This window comes from Astatotilapia calliptera, chromosome 5, assembly GCF_964374335.1.
Source record: "Astatotilapia calliptera chromosome 5, fAstCal68.1, whole genome shotgun sequence".
Lineage (NCBI taxonomy): Eukaryota > Metazoa > Chordata > Actinopteri > Cichliformes > Cichlidae > Astatotilapia > Astatotilapia calliptera.
In genome coordinates, this window is record NC_137426.1 from 17,809,586 (window position 1) to 17,827,988 (window position 18,403).

Consider the following 18,403-nt stretch of genomic DNA (forward strand, 5'->3'; position numbering starts at 1 on the left):
ACTTGCTTGAGCCACTTGCTCTTATAACCGTGTCTGTCTTTGGGTTTTTTTTGCAAAAGATTTCCACTTGTTCAAGTTTGGGCCTTTATGAGTTGTTTGGGCACGAGGGGCATTTTGTCAGCTTCGGAAATGATGTAATCATAGATTTATCCACTGTGATATCACCCTTTCACATAATGATCCTGATAATCCTACAGACTATAGGTGTATACTGTATGACATAATAATAAAGAGGTAACATCAAAAAGGCATAAGACATGTTAGGACAAGACAAGAAGAAAGGAAATCAAAACGAAAGCAAATAAACGTAAAAAAACATACAATGTTCGAATGATTCCTTCATAAGGACATAATAGCCCTCTCTTATTTCTCTTCTTTGCACCGATGCTGTAAATGCAGGTCCTGTGTGTGTGTTTTTATACAATATTATACAATTATTATTATTCAAATACAATATTTTGGAAATATACTGCAGGCCTATGGAATTTGAAAAAACAACAACAAATCAGACTGTGACTTCGCTAAAACTCAAACATATCACATACAGAGTAATACAGTAATACAGTGCAGACAGAAACTGCCACATTGTGCGTCCCTATAAAAAATATACACGTTTATTATTGTGGTAAAGGTTTCATATTGATACTTGTTTAAATAAAAGAAACAATTCATTATTCTAATAAACGCACAAAAACGCCAGGCCTGACTTTAAAGCGCATAAAAAAAGAAATTAGGTTATAGTTCACTTTATCCTATTAATTAGACTTAAGCCTTCCTCAGCCCGTCGATCCCTCTCGTCAGTGTGTGTGTGTGTGAGAGAGACAGGGGTAGGGAGGTGGGAGGGGCTCCTAGAGGTGATAGTGCCTAGTTTAGCACTTTGCAACATGATCCGCGGAGAGGCCGGGCTTTGCGGCGCTGCATCCTGCCACACCGCGCCACATGGAGACCGGATACAGCCGCGGTAAACTGGGCATGATAAAGAAAGAAGGTGGACCATTTTCCTCCTCTGTCGGCTGGCTATATGTACTCGCACAGCATCAGCAGCTCCTGACAAAGCAAAGGCAGACGGAGACATGAGGGTGACGGGAAGTGCTGCTGCTGCTGCTGGAGATTCTTGCGGTCTGCGTCAAACCTCTCGGTCCTTCAGAAGATGATGCTCGCTGTGTCTCTTAAGGGACTTTTCTGGTTCGTTGTGTGAACCCACGCCACGCTGAAGGGGGTCTTTGTTAATATCTCGGGTTTAAACGTCCAGTAGCAGCAGCGGGGATAGTGATGGTCAACCCTTCTCCAGTTGCTCAATCACTGAATCACTGTCTGCATCTGCATTGTAAAGAGAAACTCACCCCGAGGGAGTGAGGGATTTTCAAGCAATATGCAGCGATAAAGAAACCACAAGTGTTGCTGTTTTATTTAAACCAGACAGAGCCATAGGTGGATGAACGGAGTTTTGTTATTTACCAACATGAGCTCGCTGTTTTTCTCCGATACTCCGTCCGGTCCGGTCTGCAGCGCTCCCACCGGGTCGGGCGCGGTGACCAGCGCCCTGCGAAACGACCTGGGCTCCAACATCCACGTGCTGAAAACCCTCAACCTGCGTTTCCGCTGCTTCCTCGCCAAAGTGCACGAGTTAGAGAGGAGAAACAAACTGCTGGAAAGCCAGCTGCAGCAAGCTCTGCAGAGACCGCAGTACCGCCACCTTTACACCCGTGAAGTCGCCGTGCAGACGGACGGTCCCGAGTCGAGACTGCCGGGCACCATCTGGAGTTTCACCCACGTCAGGAGGCAAGGGGAGCGCTTTGAGACCCTGCAAGGGCCCGGGGTGACATGGACGCATCCGGACGGAGTTGGTGTCCAAATTGACACAATTACCCCAGAACTGAGGGCTCTGTATAACGTGCTGGCCAAAGTCAAGCGGGAGAGGGACGAGTACAGGAAAAAGTGAGTAAAGTAAACACTATTAATGTGAAAGTTGTGTGCGGGTATTTTATATGCTCAAATAATCTCACGCTAGGATATGTCCAGTTGTAGTTTGCAGGGGAGCAGCAAGAAATTTAAGGCCTTGAGTGAATGGTGAAGCCCCCACCACCAAAATGTATTTCTTGATAAAAAGCTGCTAATAGGGAAGCTGTTCCCTTAAGCTCTTTCCTTTGCATTTACATAGATGCACAGACACAAAGATACTGAAAAGTTTAAAAGACATGTCATATCGTAACGGACAGACACACAATACCTGCAATTATTCCATATTATACTCTAGATTGTAATCAGTTACACAAAAGGTCTGACTCATTCAATGAGGGGAAACATGTTTTCCTTTACAGTAAATCTGGGAATATAATTGCTATTGAATACACTTCTCACATGTTAAATAGTTCACTTTTGAGCAAAACTGTTTCTCAGTATTTGGGAAGTTAGGCAGGAACTCAGCCAGTTTTCAAGTAGTCTTTAAAGTTTCCACAAGACAAACCACACATTTGTCTCTTTATAAACTTCTACATTTACTTTGGATTGAAGTTAGCCGAACACGAGGACTGATCTGTCTGTCAAGGGGGAAAAAAGTTTATTAAGAGACATGATTGGTAATTTTGGCTCATGTTGTCACTTCTAACTTATTATTGTGGCTTTTCTTCTCCCTTGTGGACGTGGTTAGACAATATATCCAGATGCTCATCTGACAGGTATAGAGGAGCGTGATGACAGCTATCACAGTGACAGAGTGTCACTTGAGCTAGTACATCCCATGAAGTATTCAGAGCCGAGTGGCTGTTTGGCACTTTAGTTAACCAAACACGTTTTTCCATGAATTTAACTGATCCCGTTTTTTTCCCATTTCTGCGGAAATTCCTTTGCACGGCTCAGTTTTCAGCAATTGTTCTCTTTTTAGTCATACTAATTGTGTCCGCCTGTGGACTCACTGTAGGATCCCCAGCTGACTGTGAGTGTGTGACTGCTGGCCGTCTTGGCCGGCTACTGGAGGGGTGTGGGGATTGCCAAGCAACCGCCTGCTTCTGTTTGGCGTCATGATTCAAGCAGAGAGGCATTTTTACAGGCCTCTGTCTGGTCGGTGAGGTCGTCTATGACGAACGCTTACTTCCGTGTGAGCACACTGACTCAGTGACACAGAATGTGTGTGTTCTCCCACTCCTCTGGGAAACTGGATATCCTGTCCAGTCATTCCTGTAACACCAGCATATCCTTTTTTGTGCATTTCTGCTGTGGACGATAAAGTGCAGTGACTGGGAGAGTGGCCAGATTTAAAATTCCTGCAGCTGAAATCCAAGATCTGGATCTTTTTTTTGGCAAAAATGACTTTACATGTTTGCTTTTAAAATGTATATTAAATCACAAGAGTTGTGGAATTTCTTTTACACCTGGATAAGTGACAAACAAAGTGCATTCCAAGCATGTTTTTATGGGCCAATAATCATTGTTATCGATTTGCCTGCCTCTCTCTTTCCCTCCTTGCTCTGAGCTTGATAATTGCATCATCGCTGAGTTCACTGCCCTGCTTTTCTTTCTGTCTCCCAGTCTAAATCCTCTTTACTACTGTCACGTTTCAGCATTCAATCCCTGAGCCCCATCCTGCCATGCCTTTTCTGTTCTGTGTTCTTTGTGTTCAGCCATTCCTTCGCTCCACCCTTCTGCAGGCCCTCCACCCCTTCGTCCCTCTCTGTGTGGTACAGACTGCTTTGTAAGGCGTCTTCATTCCCCATGGAGGCCACCACAGTGCTCTCCCACATTCAGGGTGATTTATTAAAGTTTTAGCAGTGTGGACACGCACAAAAAGATGGATCGGCAGTTGTCTTGTTTCTGATTTGGCCGCTTGCATTCCAACATGGTTACCATGAGCTGTTCAGATGTTTACTTCTGACATTTTACAGTGAAGCTCTTTCTGACCAAGAGGTAAAACAATGCACTCTGAACTAATTTCATGAGAGGTTATGTTGCAGAGGCTGCTTGAATACATAGAAGGGAGATTAATGCTAAACACCAGATTAACAGAAATAGAAAAAAACCCTGGTCAGAATTCCAAGAAACATCAAAATGAAACTTAAGTAACAAATTTTAACAATCTGTCTAATCTTTGAACTTAAATTTCACCTTAAATTTGAACTTAAGTAATTATAAATTTGCAAAAATATTCACAGGTTAACAGCTACAATATAAACAACCATAAACCTGCTTGCAGATGTTGTAACTCTATTGTTTTATAGACTATACTATATAATGTTTTAAAAAATCCTTTTTCATCATCTGTTATGTATGTGAGCAGTGCTAATGGAGACCATTAAAGCATCTAAGACACAGAAAAAGAATGTTTTTCTCAAAGAAAATATATGAAATACAACAAAAGAGGTAGAGATAACCACTTTGTTAGGTACATCTGTTTGTCTTCTAAATGCAAATAGCTAATCAGCCATTCACAGGGTAACAGCGCAATGAATTTGGGCTTGTAGACATGGTCAAGATGGCCTGCTGAACTTCAAACCATCATCAAAGCATCAGAATGGGGAAGAAAGGTTTAAGTGAGTTTGAATGTGATGTGGTATTGGTGCCAAACGAGCTGGTCTGAGTATTTCAGAAACTGCTCATCTACTACTTTAAAGCAGTGAGCGGCTCTAGGTGAAAGCTCTTGTTAATGTCAGAGGAGAATGACCAGATCACTTCTGGCTGATAGGAGAGCAACAGTAACTGAAGTAACCACTCATTATAAACAAAGTATGCAGAGGTACATTTCTGAATGCACAACAACCTGTTTAGCAGCAGTAGAGGCTACGTTTCGCATGGACTCACCAAAATTTGACAATAGAAGACTGGAAAAACATTGCCTGGTCTGATGAGTTACAATTTCAGAGGTAGGGTCAGAATTTGATGTAAACAACCTAAAAACAAGGATCCATCCTGCCTTCCATTAGTGGTTTAGGCTTGTGGTGGTCATACAGTGTGGTTGATATTCTATGGTACCCTTAGCACCAAGTGAGTATCGTTTTTTTTTATCATTGTATCATCTGCTGATGGATGCTTCCAGCAGAATAATGCGTCATGTCACAAAGCTCAGATCATCTCAAACTGGCATCCTTAACATGACAAAAAGTTCAATGTGCTCAAATCATCAGACATCAGTCCAGTAGAGCACGTTTGGGATGTGCAGCTGACAAATCTGCAGCGACTGTGTGATACTAACATGTCAATATGGACCAGAATCTCTGAGGGATGTTTCTAGCAACCGTTTGAATCTATGTCATGAAGAATTAAGTCAGCTCTGAAGACAAAAGAGTTTCAACTCACTTCTAGCCGGGTGTACCGAAGGTGGTCGATGAGTGTATAGTTAGTGCAGTTCAGCAACCAAAAGTGTGAGTTCATTAAGGAATGATTTACATTTAAGAAAGATCTGCTGCAGGTGCAGACTGAGACAGAGAAGAAGAAATCGAGTTGTTGTGCGATGCACTATCACAAATAAAATGTTCAAAATTCATTGTTCCAAAAATCTCAACTGGCCTCAATCCTGTATCCAAATCAGTTTCTCTCCATTGTTCAAAATCCTATTTGTATAGAGAACAGCATGTTCTTTCAAAGCTAATCTGTATTTGTGCATCTGGAAAAGCTCTTAACTTCGTGTGGATTTTATCCAAAGTCTTACCTAACCTATCAGATTCTTTCTTTTAATTCATTGCTGTCATGTGAAAAAGTCTCCCTGCTCAAACACACACAGTCCCACTGTCTGTCTCCCGCACACTAGCATACTGCACCTATTGTCAAAGAAGAAGCGCTACAAATCAGACAACCAACTTAAATGAGTATCCACGTAATGCCACAATGTCGGGACTGTGGGGTTACATTTCTGTCACAGCCGTGCAAAGGAAGATGGGTAAGGTCATTGCCAGCACACCCAGTTCACACTGTTTTTATTCCTCCTTCTTCATTATGCTTTTATCACTTGGGGGTGTCAGTGTGACTCTCCCAGTAATTGCCGTCATTATGTGATAATGTTTGAAAGGCCATGAGAAGCGTTGCTGAAGCCGATGAGCATATCTGACAACCGGCAACACACGCTAAGAACAGATAGTGTTTCCAGTTCACTGTGACAGTTGTCTTGTCTTCATAGGCGGTGGCAATTTGCTTAAAGTTTTGCATTTTATATTTTTTGCACAGAGATACCCCAGATGGCTTTAGCCATTATGCAGATTGCCGCACAGGAGGACAGGCAGGGAGTGAAAGACGGCAGTTATTCTTGGAAATAACGTGCTGATACATTTTCAAATAGGTGCATAAAAATATAAGATAAAAGAGAAGTACCTAAATGATACTGTAGACGGCATGCATTTATGTTAAGTAGAGCTGATGAATACAAATTCTGAGAGCTGTATAATTTGCATTATTATAACCAACTTTTCCAGTGTAGTTCCCACTGCAGCGTTAAAGGACATGTCAGTGAGAGGCTGAGCTCCAGTTGAGATATGAGATCGGCGGTTCCCAGTCGTTGTGGTGGCCACTCCTAATTGGTTGTTTATTTCATCAGTGATCTGAGGCCAAACAACTGTCCTGCTGGATCACAGTGTGGAGACAGGGGGAGGCAGAACAGTCACTGGGCCTCCAGGGTATGATCTTCCGGCATGAATAATTCACGTTGCTGAATTTAGCCGTGCGTGGATCAATGCGATGAGAATTCAGTAAAGACACTTTTCCCGAGCCTTTGATCTCGGTTCCTGTGCGTCAAAGAGGTGAACATCGAAGCTGAGCCTCTCCTTTGAAAATCAGTAAACTACTTTAACAAATTACAGGGAGAGGTAAACTGCAATTCCAAAGTCAGCGCCTGCATTGCGTTTCAAATATCATATTTCCTGATGAAGAGCAAAGCGCTGTGCTGATGAGCTCCTGAGCCTTTGTGTGTGTCTGTGGTGCTGACCTGCCCTGCTTATAATCCAGGCCGTCTATTCAGGAGAGGGATTTTCTCTAAGCCGTCACCTAGCACCAAGGCTTCAACATCCAGCCAGCCCTGCGCCACATCCTGGCAATCAGCCGCTGCACTGAACTGGGGCCTCTGAAAGTGGAAGGCACCCTGCTGCTGAGATACAGAGCAAGAGAAAGAGAGATCAGTTCTCTCAGGCTACTGAGCTCCAGAGTAGAGTCTGTACTGTTTGTCTATGCTCCTTCTTAGTTCACAACATGTTTTTTTTTATCTTTCAAGGCAAATTGCTGACTTTAGAATCGTAGGTCGTATCCATTCTGTTGGGTCTAAAAGCTTTACAAACCTGGATTATACTCAGTGGAAATATGTAAAGGAAAAGAGCTGCTGATACTGCTTATTTGTCTTTGCTGTACACCTCAACTTTTATCCAAAAGTACATTAATGATCAATGATTCCCAAAATCACAGATAAGTTGGGAAGGAAGAGAAGAGGGACCTTCTTCTCAACACCACAGAGAGTCTGTGAAGGCAACAGATCCCCAGATGAATGCAGCTTGTGACGAGGTATTTTAGGTATGAGATTGTTTGGCTGTAAAAGATTATGAGCCAGAAAGGTCAAGTAGCCACTACACAGGAGTACCAAAAGTTTATCAGTCTGAACACCCTGAGGATGCCTTACTTTCTACTGTGTGAGTAATGTTTTTTAATGGAAGCACTGGCCTATTTGATAAAATCATGAATAATTTTGGATTTTGGACTGCAAATAAGTAATTTGCTACTGGTAACTTGTTACATTTGACAGATTTATGTAGATACATAATATTGCTATGTAGTTTAAGTCAGTGTTTTTCGTCTATTCATGAGATTTGTTCACAATAATTGACTGAAACTGTCACTTACTGTGAAAATGCTATAGCAACGGCGTTGCAAAAAAGGAAACCTAGTTTATAGTGTTTCCCCATCTCCCTTCACAAGCCTTTCTTCTCTCAGTGTCTGGAGCTGCTGCTGTGCTATGCAGCTGTGGTTGATTATTCATGGGTATCGATACAGCTGAGAGCAGTGGCGCATTGCCATATTTAAAAGTGCAGGAATGCACCTGTCGGTGGTAAGCAGCTATGGCAAATATAGACTGAACTGACTGTGCAGAAGGGTTTTTTTGTAGGTTGGAAAGCCTTGCGACAGTTGCAGGGAAAGCAGGAGACAGATTAAGTTATTAATCAACAGACCTAATCTTTATATAGACCTAATAATGTGCCTTTGGCTTTCGGTTCAGATCTGCTCAGTTTGCAATGCTTTTGCAGCTAAAGCTCCTAATATGCTGGCACAGCGTGCTGACTTAATAATGTCTGTATTTCTAAAGCTTGTTATTCGAGAGGAAGTGCTGGTTTACCAGGCACTCCAAAAACATATATGGGCACTTTGGGCACTATATATAACATACAGAGCATGACAGCGGCGTTAAATATGTTTCAGCGCTTGAACTTCCAGCACAGAAGGCCACATGTGCCCTCCCTTTGAACTCGGTGGAAATCTTAATGTAGTGTGAGACTCGTCTGTCTTGTGTCAGTGACGTAAAAGACGGATCACACTGATGTTCACACTGTCATACCATGATCAGATATGGGTCGCATAGGGTCAAAAAAGTCAGATTTGATACGCTTTCGCATGCAGTGCGAACGTAGCCAAAGTGCTTTGACATTCTGTGGCAACGTTTTCATTATCAGCAAAAGAAAGTAAATGTTTGTTTAAACTAATGATTTTAACACCAATTTTTAGTCATGACCTGTTAAAAAAACACGCAGAAAATTGAATCTCTAAATACATCCGTTTCAGCTGATAATATTGTAACTTTTTATTCAAGCATTCATTTGTTGTTGATTTCTCTGTTGCTAAGACCATCAAGGGTTATTAAAAATATAAATCAGAGATGTGTTTTGACACTGCAGCATTTATTTTTTATTTTTTTATTTTTTTAAATTAAAGCTGCTATTAACAGGTATTTTCATGTCTCCCCAACTTCCCTCACATGAGTAGGAGGAATGAGGCTGAAGCTGTAGCTCTGGCAGTAGATATTTCAGTAGTACAGTGCAATACTTAATAAGCAAGTTACCCCTGACTTTAATTTAGCATCAGCTCTCATATGAAAGTCAGCTGGCTCTTATATTTGGCACTGAAATCTCATGCTCTCCTTGTTATGTAAATGTTTCATTGATATAATTTCCCCTTTATAATTGGAGGAGATAAGGTACTCTGTCTGTCACCCTAACTTTGCAAAGATTGAGGAACCCTTTGTGGGTTGAGGCAGTGCCTAACAATTTCATTTCTGTAGATTTTGAGCAGGGTTGGTTAGTAACGAATTAACCATAGTCAGGACTGCATATTCAGATTACAACAAAATAACTGAAATCTACTTGGCAAACATTTGAAATTTGTAAAAATGTGAAGAAAGTGAATGAAAACAATAGCTACATGGAGTTAAAGTTACAGTCTCAGGAATTATTTACTTACTTTTCAAATCATTTTAAAATTTAAAATATAAAAATTGAATTTATGAAACTTGAAAACACACACTCACTCAGAGAACCCTTAATGAACTTTTTTTTTTTAACCGTTTTTATTGTAAAGCTCTTTGGTTTTTAATGCACAATATAAATAAATTTTATTTCCTTACTTACTTTATTATTGCGATGTAAGTCCACTTTATTTCGAATGAGATGTAGAAATCTAAATTTTGCTGTCAACCTCACCATATTTAACTTTTAAATAATCCAAAACAGTTCTAATCAACATATTAAGCAGTGTTTTATCAAACCATAGCTGTAATTTGCTTCTGGTGACTGACCACTTGTAGAGAGACACTGAATACATTATTCTTGCTTTGGCTCCCCACAGCTAACAGACTCTTTGTGTCTCTGTTTACTTATTTTCAATTCCTGGTTTTTGTTCTTTGTTTCCTTTGTTGGACTTTCCATTGAAGTAGCAGTGGGTATTCCTTTCTCAGGTTATTTTGGTACACAAGTACATTATGCTATTGCTATTTTAAACTAGGTCATACACCTAGCCTTTGATTTTTTTGTACTTTGACTATACTCCATCAGCCTTTCATGGCTGATGGAGTATAGTCATCACCCCGCTGTGCGGGCGAGCGGCATGGACACCTACGTTTGTGAATGCGATAGCTCAAGAAGAAAGCGACGTAGGAGCTTTAAATTGATACCATAGGTATATCTACAAAAAAATCTTAGAAGAATTTGAATCTCATTGATCTCGACCTCAAGGTCAGAGGCCAAGTGTTCAAGTGAATGTTCTTTTATTTCTTATGTCTTTGTGTTTCTTCATGGAAACACTTTATATAATACATGAAAACCATAGTTTATTAGTGATTGATCTTTTCATTTTTTTTTCTTGAATAAGTCATGCTGGTTTATGTCATTCAGAAGTTGTGATTATATTTGACACATCAGTGCAGCAACCCAAGTAAAAAGGTAGCCAGTTTACAGGGATAGAAAAATGAAGAAAATCAGCAAATTACTTTTAACATTGAAGTGTGTTTCTAATAAAATACCAGGGCAGCTGTAATTCAGGAGGTAGAGCGGCTAGAGCACACATTGAGATGTTAAACTGTAACATAGGTGCTACATGCTGTCAGTGTTGTATGCTTTTAAAGTTCCTTTAATGAAAGTGGTGTATCATTTACATCCATTATAAACTGCATCAGTGCATTATGAAACAGTGTCATGAACTGTAGGCCGTTAGATTCAGATTGTTGCAACTGATTTAATTGAAATATGACAGTGATCGTGAAACAGGTGTATGTACACAGACGTACAATACGATGTTTGTCTCATAGTTCTATTATGTGTCACATAATTTCACTGTACACACCCTGGCTAGTGAGGATTTGTGCCAGAAGTGAATATCTTGATCTTCTTTATTTCTTTGATGGGATGTCACTCCCTGTGTACTCCACCCAAACATGGCCCAGACTTGTAAGCTGTTGATTGTGGTCTTATGCACTTGCAGTGATTCTAACAAATCCACATCATTTGCACAGCAGAACCCCCCCCCCCCCCCCTTCCCAAAGTTATAAAACTGTTAGGACATGGATTTAATGAGATGTTTTTACCAGTTAAGTCTTTACAGTTCTTGTGCAACGAAACATCTTTGTGTCTGTTAAGTCAATAGACAGGAGCCCAGAGCTATTATGAGAGCACTATAATAGGGCAAGAATAAATCAGTGGGAACATAACAACTTAACAGTAGAGTAGTGTTCTTTGTAGGATGTGGGGTGGGGTCAGTTTGCAGTGTGGATTATGGAGACTGCAGGGGAAACTGATTTTCTGTCACAATGCTTTGTCGCTCCCTCTCCTGCATACTGCACAAATATGATACGCAGGCAGATGAATCCTTGTATTCTTTCCTCTTTTGAGTTCTGAGAAGAAAAACATTAATGCGGCCAATGAATTGCATAAGAACAATTAAGAAAAAAATAATCGACTTCACTGTAAAAATTTCACTTTCAGGTTCATGTCAGTAATTATGAAACTGTTACTCATGGAAACTCTTCGGTCTTTCCGCCAGACATTTAACTGCCAACTATTGTAAGCATAAACAAACTATTAAGTTGGGGTATTTTCACAGTGGCAACACCTTTGCAAGTCCATGCAGTTCATAAAATCACTGCCTTCATAAACACCTCGCTTTTACAGCAGTTATTCATTTTTTCAGGGTGAACTTGGGTCAAAGAGTTGGAATCTGCTGATAATTACCTGTGAACGCCCATTATATTGGTTGTTCTCCTGTAGTATGCCTCAGGGCAAGGAAAAGGGGCCCTTGACTGGCTTTGAGAGTTAAGCAATTAGATAATACATGTGCTTAGTGCAAACAAGTCAAGTTTACACCTTGGAAAAGCCAGTGCAGCAAGGCTTGGGCACAGGTCAGACATGTTACAACACTTGCTCCCAATTATCTTTCAGTCCATTAATGTGAAGGGAGGACAAGTGGAGTTGCACCAAGCCTTCTATTCAAATAGATGCTTTGATCAGTGGAAATTACTTTAAGTATCCAAGAAAAACAAAACCCAGGAACATGAGCTATGCACAAGCTACATGGTGCCCTGTTGTGGTGCAACAAGTTCATCTTGAAAAAGCTGGTCCACCGAGTAAAGACATGCAGCAGCTATATGAGCCGTGAAACTGCCCTGACGTAAACAAAGCTTATAGAAGCTTTAACCATGCTTGCTTATGACGATGCTCACTGCTTTTGTAGGAATTTAAACTAAGACTCAGATGTCTGGTTTTAGGCAGAACATCCATCAAACTCGCTAATTATATTTTCCAGTACCTAACCTCTAATCCTAAATGTTATTTGTTTTCCCAGTCCTTTTCCAAAGAAGTACTACATCTCTGGACTAGTCTCGGTGTAATAAAAAAATGCTTTATTAAACGTCTGCAAGTACAGAACTGCAGCGTGTTAATGCCTAAACATATTTCAGCATCAGTTAATTAAATAGTGGATGAAATGTTACGTGTGTTATGTGTGAATTTCTTTACCAGTTAATGTAAATTAATGTTAAAATGTTGCTGTAGTGATATTTCAATATAGTGTAAATATACTGTGACCAAAAAAAAGTACTAAAATTGAAATGAAAATTTTTTTTTAATAAAAAAATGTCAACGCATTCAAGATAATAAAATAAAATAAGAGAAGATAAAAAGACAAGTGTTGAAATGTTAGATGCCACATGCACTGTGGTTACCAGATAACAGACGTGTGTGCGTAGACACCATGTGATGATGTGTAACTGTGCAAAGTAAATAACTGGTTTGGATTTCCCCATCCAAGCACATGTGTGTATTAGATAATGCCATGAATAATCTTAGCTAATAAACTAATAATAATAAATACATACGAATTTGGTGAATAATTTGATTATAAAAAGTTCTCAATACAAATTCTTTGATTCGATGTTTCGTTTGATGCACGCGATGTAAAGAACAATGTAAACGTGAGCGTTTCACCCACATTTGCGACTAAAAACAGACCTGCAATAAAAAAAGTATTTAGGAGCAGCGTGCGAATAAAATCTGCAGTAAGTCTCCAGAAGATGTATGAAAATATGCAGATGAACCAGTGTCATAGCAGACTGGTTAAATCATACAGACTGCTGAAGGCTGACGCTGGCCGTCCTATTTTCCATGGAGGTGATGCCAGCAGCAAACAGGGGTGAATCTAAAGGGGGCCATCGGGTGTACTAGACCAGCGGTTCCCAACCTTTTTTGCGCCACGGACCGGTTTATGCCCGGCCTTTAAGGTGTCGCGGATAAATACAACAAAATAAAACTAGTACCGGTACCGAAAAAAAAAACATTTATTCATAACACGTGAAAAGACCCAGGAAAACTGAGTTAACGATAAAAATGATAACAAAATAGCGCTGAAAACCGATAAAAACCCTGAAAACCATACATTTCACACCTGAGCCTCAACTCTCGCGGCCCGGTACCAAACGACTCACGGACCAGTACCGGTCCGAGGCCCGGGGGTTGGGGACCGCTGCACTAGACCATATTAACTTCAAGGCTCTTGTAACATTTTTCAGATTGAAAGTGAAATACTATAAAATATTGCATTAATTCAACTGCATAAATGTTTCAAAAATATAGAAATAAAAGCTTTTTTATACAAGCCAATAAAATGTACATGGGCCATTAAACTCTGAGCCACGGACCTGAGGGTTAGTAGGTGGAACACTGAATTATTATTTATATTAATTATTAACATCTAGACCATCATGTCATCTGTTTTCAGCAGCACAAATACGTGCCTCCTGTTTATGTCAGAAAGCTTTTCAAGAAGACAGAGTAAAGGTACATTTATGCCTTAGTCTATTTTAGATTTTTAGATTTTGAAAGAACGGTGTTTTTGTTCTCTTTTGAATATTTATTATTGCTTATTAACAAGACAAAGGTATTTCTTATCCTGTTACACAAATAATCAATGGAATAATTGATGGATTACTTGATTACTAAAATAATCAGTAGCTGCAGCTAGGGCTGCTCAATTAATCGAATTTTAATCACGATTACGATCTGGGCTTTCAACGATCATTAAAAATGACTGAGCCGATTATTAGCCCCTCCCTCGTTTATCCGCGACACCTTAAAGGCCGGTCCGTGAAAATATTGTCGGGCATAAACCGGTCCGTGGTGCAAAAAAGGTTGGAGACCGCTGATTAAGAGGACCCGAGGGAAGCTCGGAAAGCTAAGCAGAAGTTATTTGGAGAGTGACTGCCGTTGGTTGAAAAGAGAGTTTAAAAAAAAACAAAACTTCAGTGGTGTTGCACACTATTTTATATTATTTTTTAAAGTCATTGTTAACCCTTTAAAGCCGTCAGAGCAGCACGCTCCGTTTTGTGTAACTATTTTTAAATCCCTGTAGAACCTGGACCATATAAGCTAGCAATAATTTGTTTTGCATATGAAACCGGAGGAGTTGTACTTACATCTCATACCATCAGCTTGTCCTCGGTCACGGTTTCCTTCCACATAAAGCTTTGCAAAAATTGCATAAAAAGCGCTTGCAGGAACAAAAACATAATATTCCAGAAACGCTGATCCGATCAGCTGTTCCTAACACTTCCCACAGTGAAACAGGCGTCAGCGCGAACTATCACATGTCCGCCATTTCCTGGCCGAAACCGGAAGTGACGTCATTTTCGCGGAAATGTAGTTTTTTTTACTTGTAGGCCTTAAAGGCCTATACTGGTCATGTTTGACTTTTCTGAATAGTTTCTGGGATGCTTAGAACTCGAATTGCACTGCTGGAAATAGTTTATTTTGATGCACCTGCTGTTTTCTTTGAAAATTTGCATCATAGGATTGTTTTTTTGTTTTTCCTGCAGTATATAAAAATTGGTGTATCTCCAAAATAAAACTATGAACACACTCAAAATAAGTTTCCTGTTGTTGTAAACTATTTTTTGCAACTTTTTTGTATTTAAAGTTTTGAGGGATAAACCTCTTAAATTTCTCCAAGTAGAAATATATGTAAAAAAACAAAAATGATTTTCAATTTTTTTTTGTAGTTTATTGCACTTTTTTGCAATTAATGTAGTTACTATGGACTTAATTCATACATATTATTAAAATATGGGCTATAACAGTTGTATAGCAACTTGAAATGCTCCCATAAATGGCACTACAACATGTAAAAAAATAATATAAGCTCTGGCGGACTTGGTTCTATAGTAGGTCTTAAAGGGTTAAATAAATATCGTCAAATAATCGAGATCTCAATTTCAGTGAAAATAATCGTGATTATCATTTTTGCCATAATCGAGCAGCCCTAGCTGCAGCCCTAATTTGGTGTGATCATTCAGACCTCTCACTCTCTCCAAAGTACATTTAAGACCAATTTGGCATAAAGGTTGTTTCTATTTATTTTTTAGGTGGATTTCGGCTTCATCATTGTCTTTTGTCTGTTTTTGTATTCCCAGACAGACCGGAAGATATTTAACTTAAAATAAACAACTGTACTAAAAGAAAATGGAGTGTTAAAATTATCATTGCCAGACGATTAACATAATTTGAAGTTGAATAAACTCAGAGAAATGTGCTTATCTCAGTGAGAGGTACTATATGTCCAAAAACTTCGTAGTGCTCACAAAAATAGCGTAAGAATCATCTAAATCATCTAAACCAAGCAGAAGAAACCCACTGCTCCCACGCCCCTGCTCAAGGAACATGACAAATACCCCAAGACAGATCTCCAAACACGTAACCTTTCAATCCAGCAATCCCACACCAAAACCCATGGGACCAAAAATATCTGCTACCAGTGTCCCTGCATCAGACCCTACATGATCAGACACCACAAGACACCATCTGATGTCTTTTGGATTCATGAGGGGTACCTACCCAAATCATTTGAATCGTTCATCCATTCATCCATGTGCTTTTGTAGCTGATTATTATTAAATATGTGTTGTAGGATTTTATTTGTCAGTTAGTTTTTAATAAACCAGCGTTTACATTTGGTACATAGATTTGTGGTCCTCAGGGTTTTAAAAATGTTCAGCTAATTTAATAACTACAGCATAATGGCAGTCCTCTCAGGCTCATCTTATAGCTTGCATTGAGTACTAATTAAAAATCTTAGCATGGAAACACTGTATGTTATACCAGCTCAGCATGCTAGCGTCAGTATTGTTAGCATCATCGTCAGGTTAGCAGGCATTGTTTTTGAGCACAGAGCACTGCTTAAGACAACATCATGGATGTAGAGTCTTCGTCCTCTGTCAGGGCTGTAACTGTGATTCACTTTAATAAATTAAATAGTCCCTGCAAGGACAACAAGTGGAAAACTAGAACTTTTACATTTTTTTTAAATCTTACCTATAAAAAAATATAAACATATTCAAGGAGGAGGAGAAGATAATCCATCACAACATGTAATTAAAAAAAATCAGTGACAAAAAAAGTGAAAACAACAAAACCCCTCTTATGAAAAAAAGATTCTGAGAAATCAAAAGAACTGAAACATGCTGTGTTTCCTGTAAAACATAAGCATGTTCATCTGTGGTCACTTAGCAACACTGGTGGCTCCTGCTGGTTTCTGTGCCCTGTCTGGGTTAGGAGGGCTATATTTAAGACACAGAAACAGAAAAATCACCAGTCAGTGAGCAACGGGCCTCTCTGTGCACAGCTTACATGACAGTAGAAGACAAATAAGCGTGTGTGTGTGTTATTGACATGTACTGAGGTCAGAGAGGAAGGTGGTTAATTGGAACACAGAAATGAAACGCGCCTCAACCTTGCAGTGGTGTCTTGTCGTCAGTGGGCCTCTGAGCTGCTTTACGTGCTGGCCCTGATCCATTTCATGCAACTGCTTCATTTGCACCCCACATATGTCTCTCAGTGGAGTCTGGGGAAGCTATAGATTACAGAGTATCACCAAACTTAGTCGATGATCCCAGTGACAGAGTAACGAAGATCACATTGTTCTCTCTATTTTGCATAACTGCGATATAGTCATGTCTTCCCAGGAAGCTGATCCTGTCAGGGCAATTTTCGGGGGGGGGGGGGGGGGGGGGAATAATGTAGAGACACTAGCCTGCTGATTCAATGTTAATGAAAATGGCGAATGGTTGTGTCATCTAGAAGACATCGCATAGACACCTCTAGCTGTCCACCGGAGGAATCACAAGTACTCAGGACGTTTAGACATGATTTATCAAAGCTGTCAGCGGCCTCATTTCATACAAGCAGCTCAACTAAATGGCTAAGTGTTTGTCCTGCACGTAGTCCCATGTATTGATCCCTCACTCTGTTATCATGCAGGGCTTCCTGCTTTTCTCTCTCCGCTCGCGTGAGAATTTATTGTCACTGTGCCATTAAAATCTCTTAATAGAGTTTCGCCTAAGGTTCCCCTTTGCGGAGTTAGTTGAGAAAGCAGACACTGATTTGTGCCCTTATACATTTAAACTTTATTAATAAAGAAGGAATGTGATTTATAGTTTTCACAATTCAATTACTTAATTGTTTTAGATAATATTGTGCTAAACATACAGGAATTCAGTCAGACCAACATATCTTTTTGTAAATCACTGGCACATTTCTATGTGTTGCATCTTTGAGAAACACATTTTTACTAATTTCGAAGTCTCCCTCTTATATATACCAGTTTTCAAGTGATATATAGACCTAACATAGAAGAAAGATTATGAAACAAAAGAGCAAGCCGCTTTTGACTTCAGAAAAATATTCTGAATAGCAGGATTTTAATCTGCTCTAATATGTAGAATTGGTGCTTGAGTCTGTAATTTGTTGCCTGGTTTCTTAAAGCTTCCACACACAAACACTTTCCAGTATATCACATACTTGAAACAGGGTGTTGGCTGAACTAAAACTTTATTTGCGATGAACGACGGAGGCTTTGTGGTATGATATGCAACCACACCTCAAAGTTTTCCCTATGCTCTCTTTGGTGTTTACTGCATATTCCATGCTCTCTTTAATAGTTACCGCCTGTTGCATAAGTGTTTAGGACCTTTCTGATGAACATTTAATCATTAAGATAATAATCTTTGGATAGTCACCTCCAATTATTTTCACTCTGACAGTTTCACCAGTAAATCACTACGAGTGGCATAAAACTATCACCTTGAGCACTATTGTTACAAAGAATCAGGTGCGGATCAAGACTTGGATGGGTGCATGCTCCGTGTCCTCGGGCGCTGTAGTGGGAAAACACTGAGGCAATTTGCGTGCAAATGTAACTCCCAGACACACCACACAAGGCAGGGAGGGTTATTTGGCAAGCTGTTGTTCAACAGACAAACATATGAGAAATGTCTGTTTGATGTGATACACTTCAGGTTCCTCTTTCAGTACCACACTGCAGTATTCTCTTAAATCACTGATTTACATGAATCACGAAGAATCAAGCAACTTTTTAAAAATGTTCTACTCCAGTGCAAAAAGCATGTAGTGCT

The 18,403-nt window shown here is 39.8% G+C and overlaps 1 protein-coding gene across 2 annotated transcripts in view; it reads left to right on the plus strand.

Annotated features, from left to right (window-relative positions):
• The first annotated feature begins 337 nt into the window (after window positions 1–337).
• iffo2b (intermediate filament family orphan 2b) overlaps window positions 338–18,403 on the plus strand; it is a 34,062-nt gene continuing 15,996 nt past the window's right edge. For both annotated transcript variants that reach the window (XM_026167690.2, XM_026167692.2), the window contains exon 1: window positions 338–1,938. In XM_026167690.2, coding sequence (XP_026023475.1) covers window positions 1,436–1,938 — 503 coding nt within the window. In that variant the 5' untranslated portion in view covers window positions 338–1,435. The remainder of the gene's footprint in view (window positions 1,939–18,403) is intronic.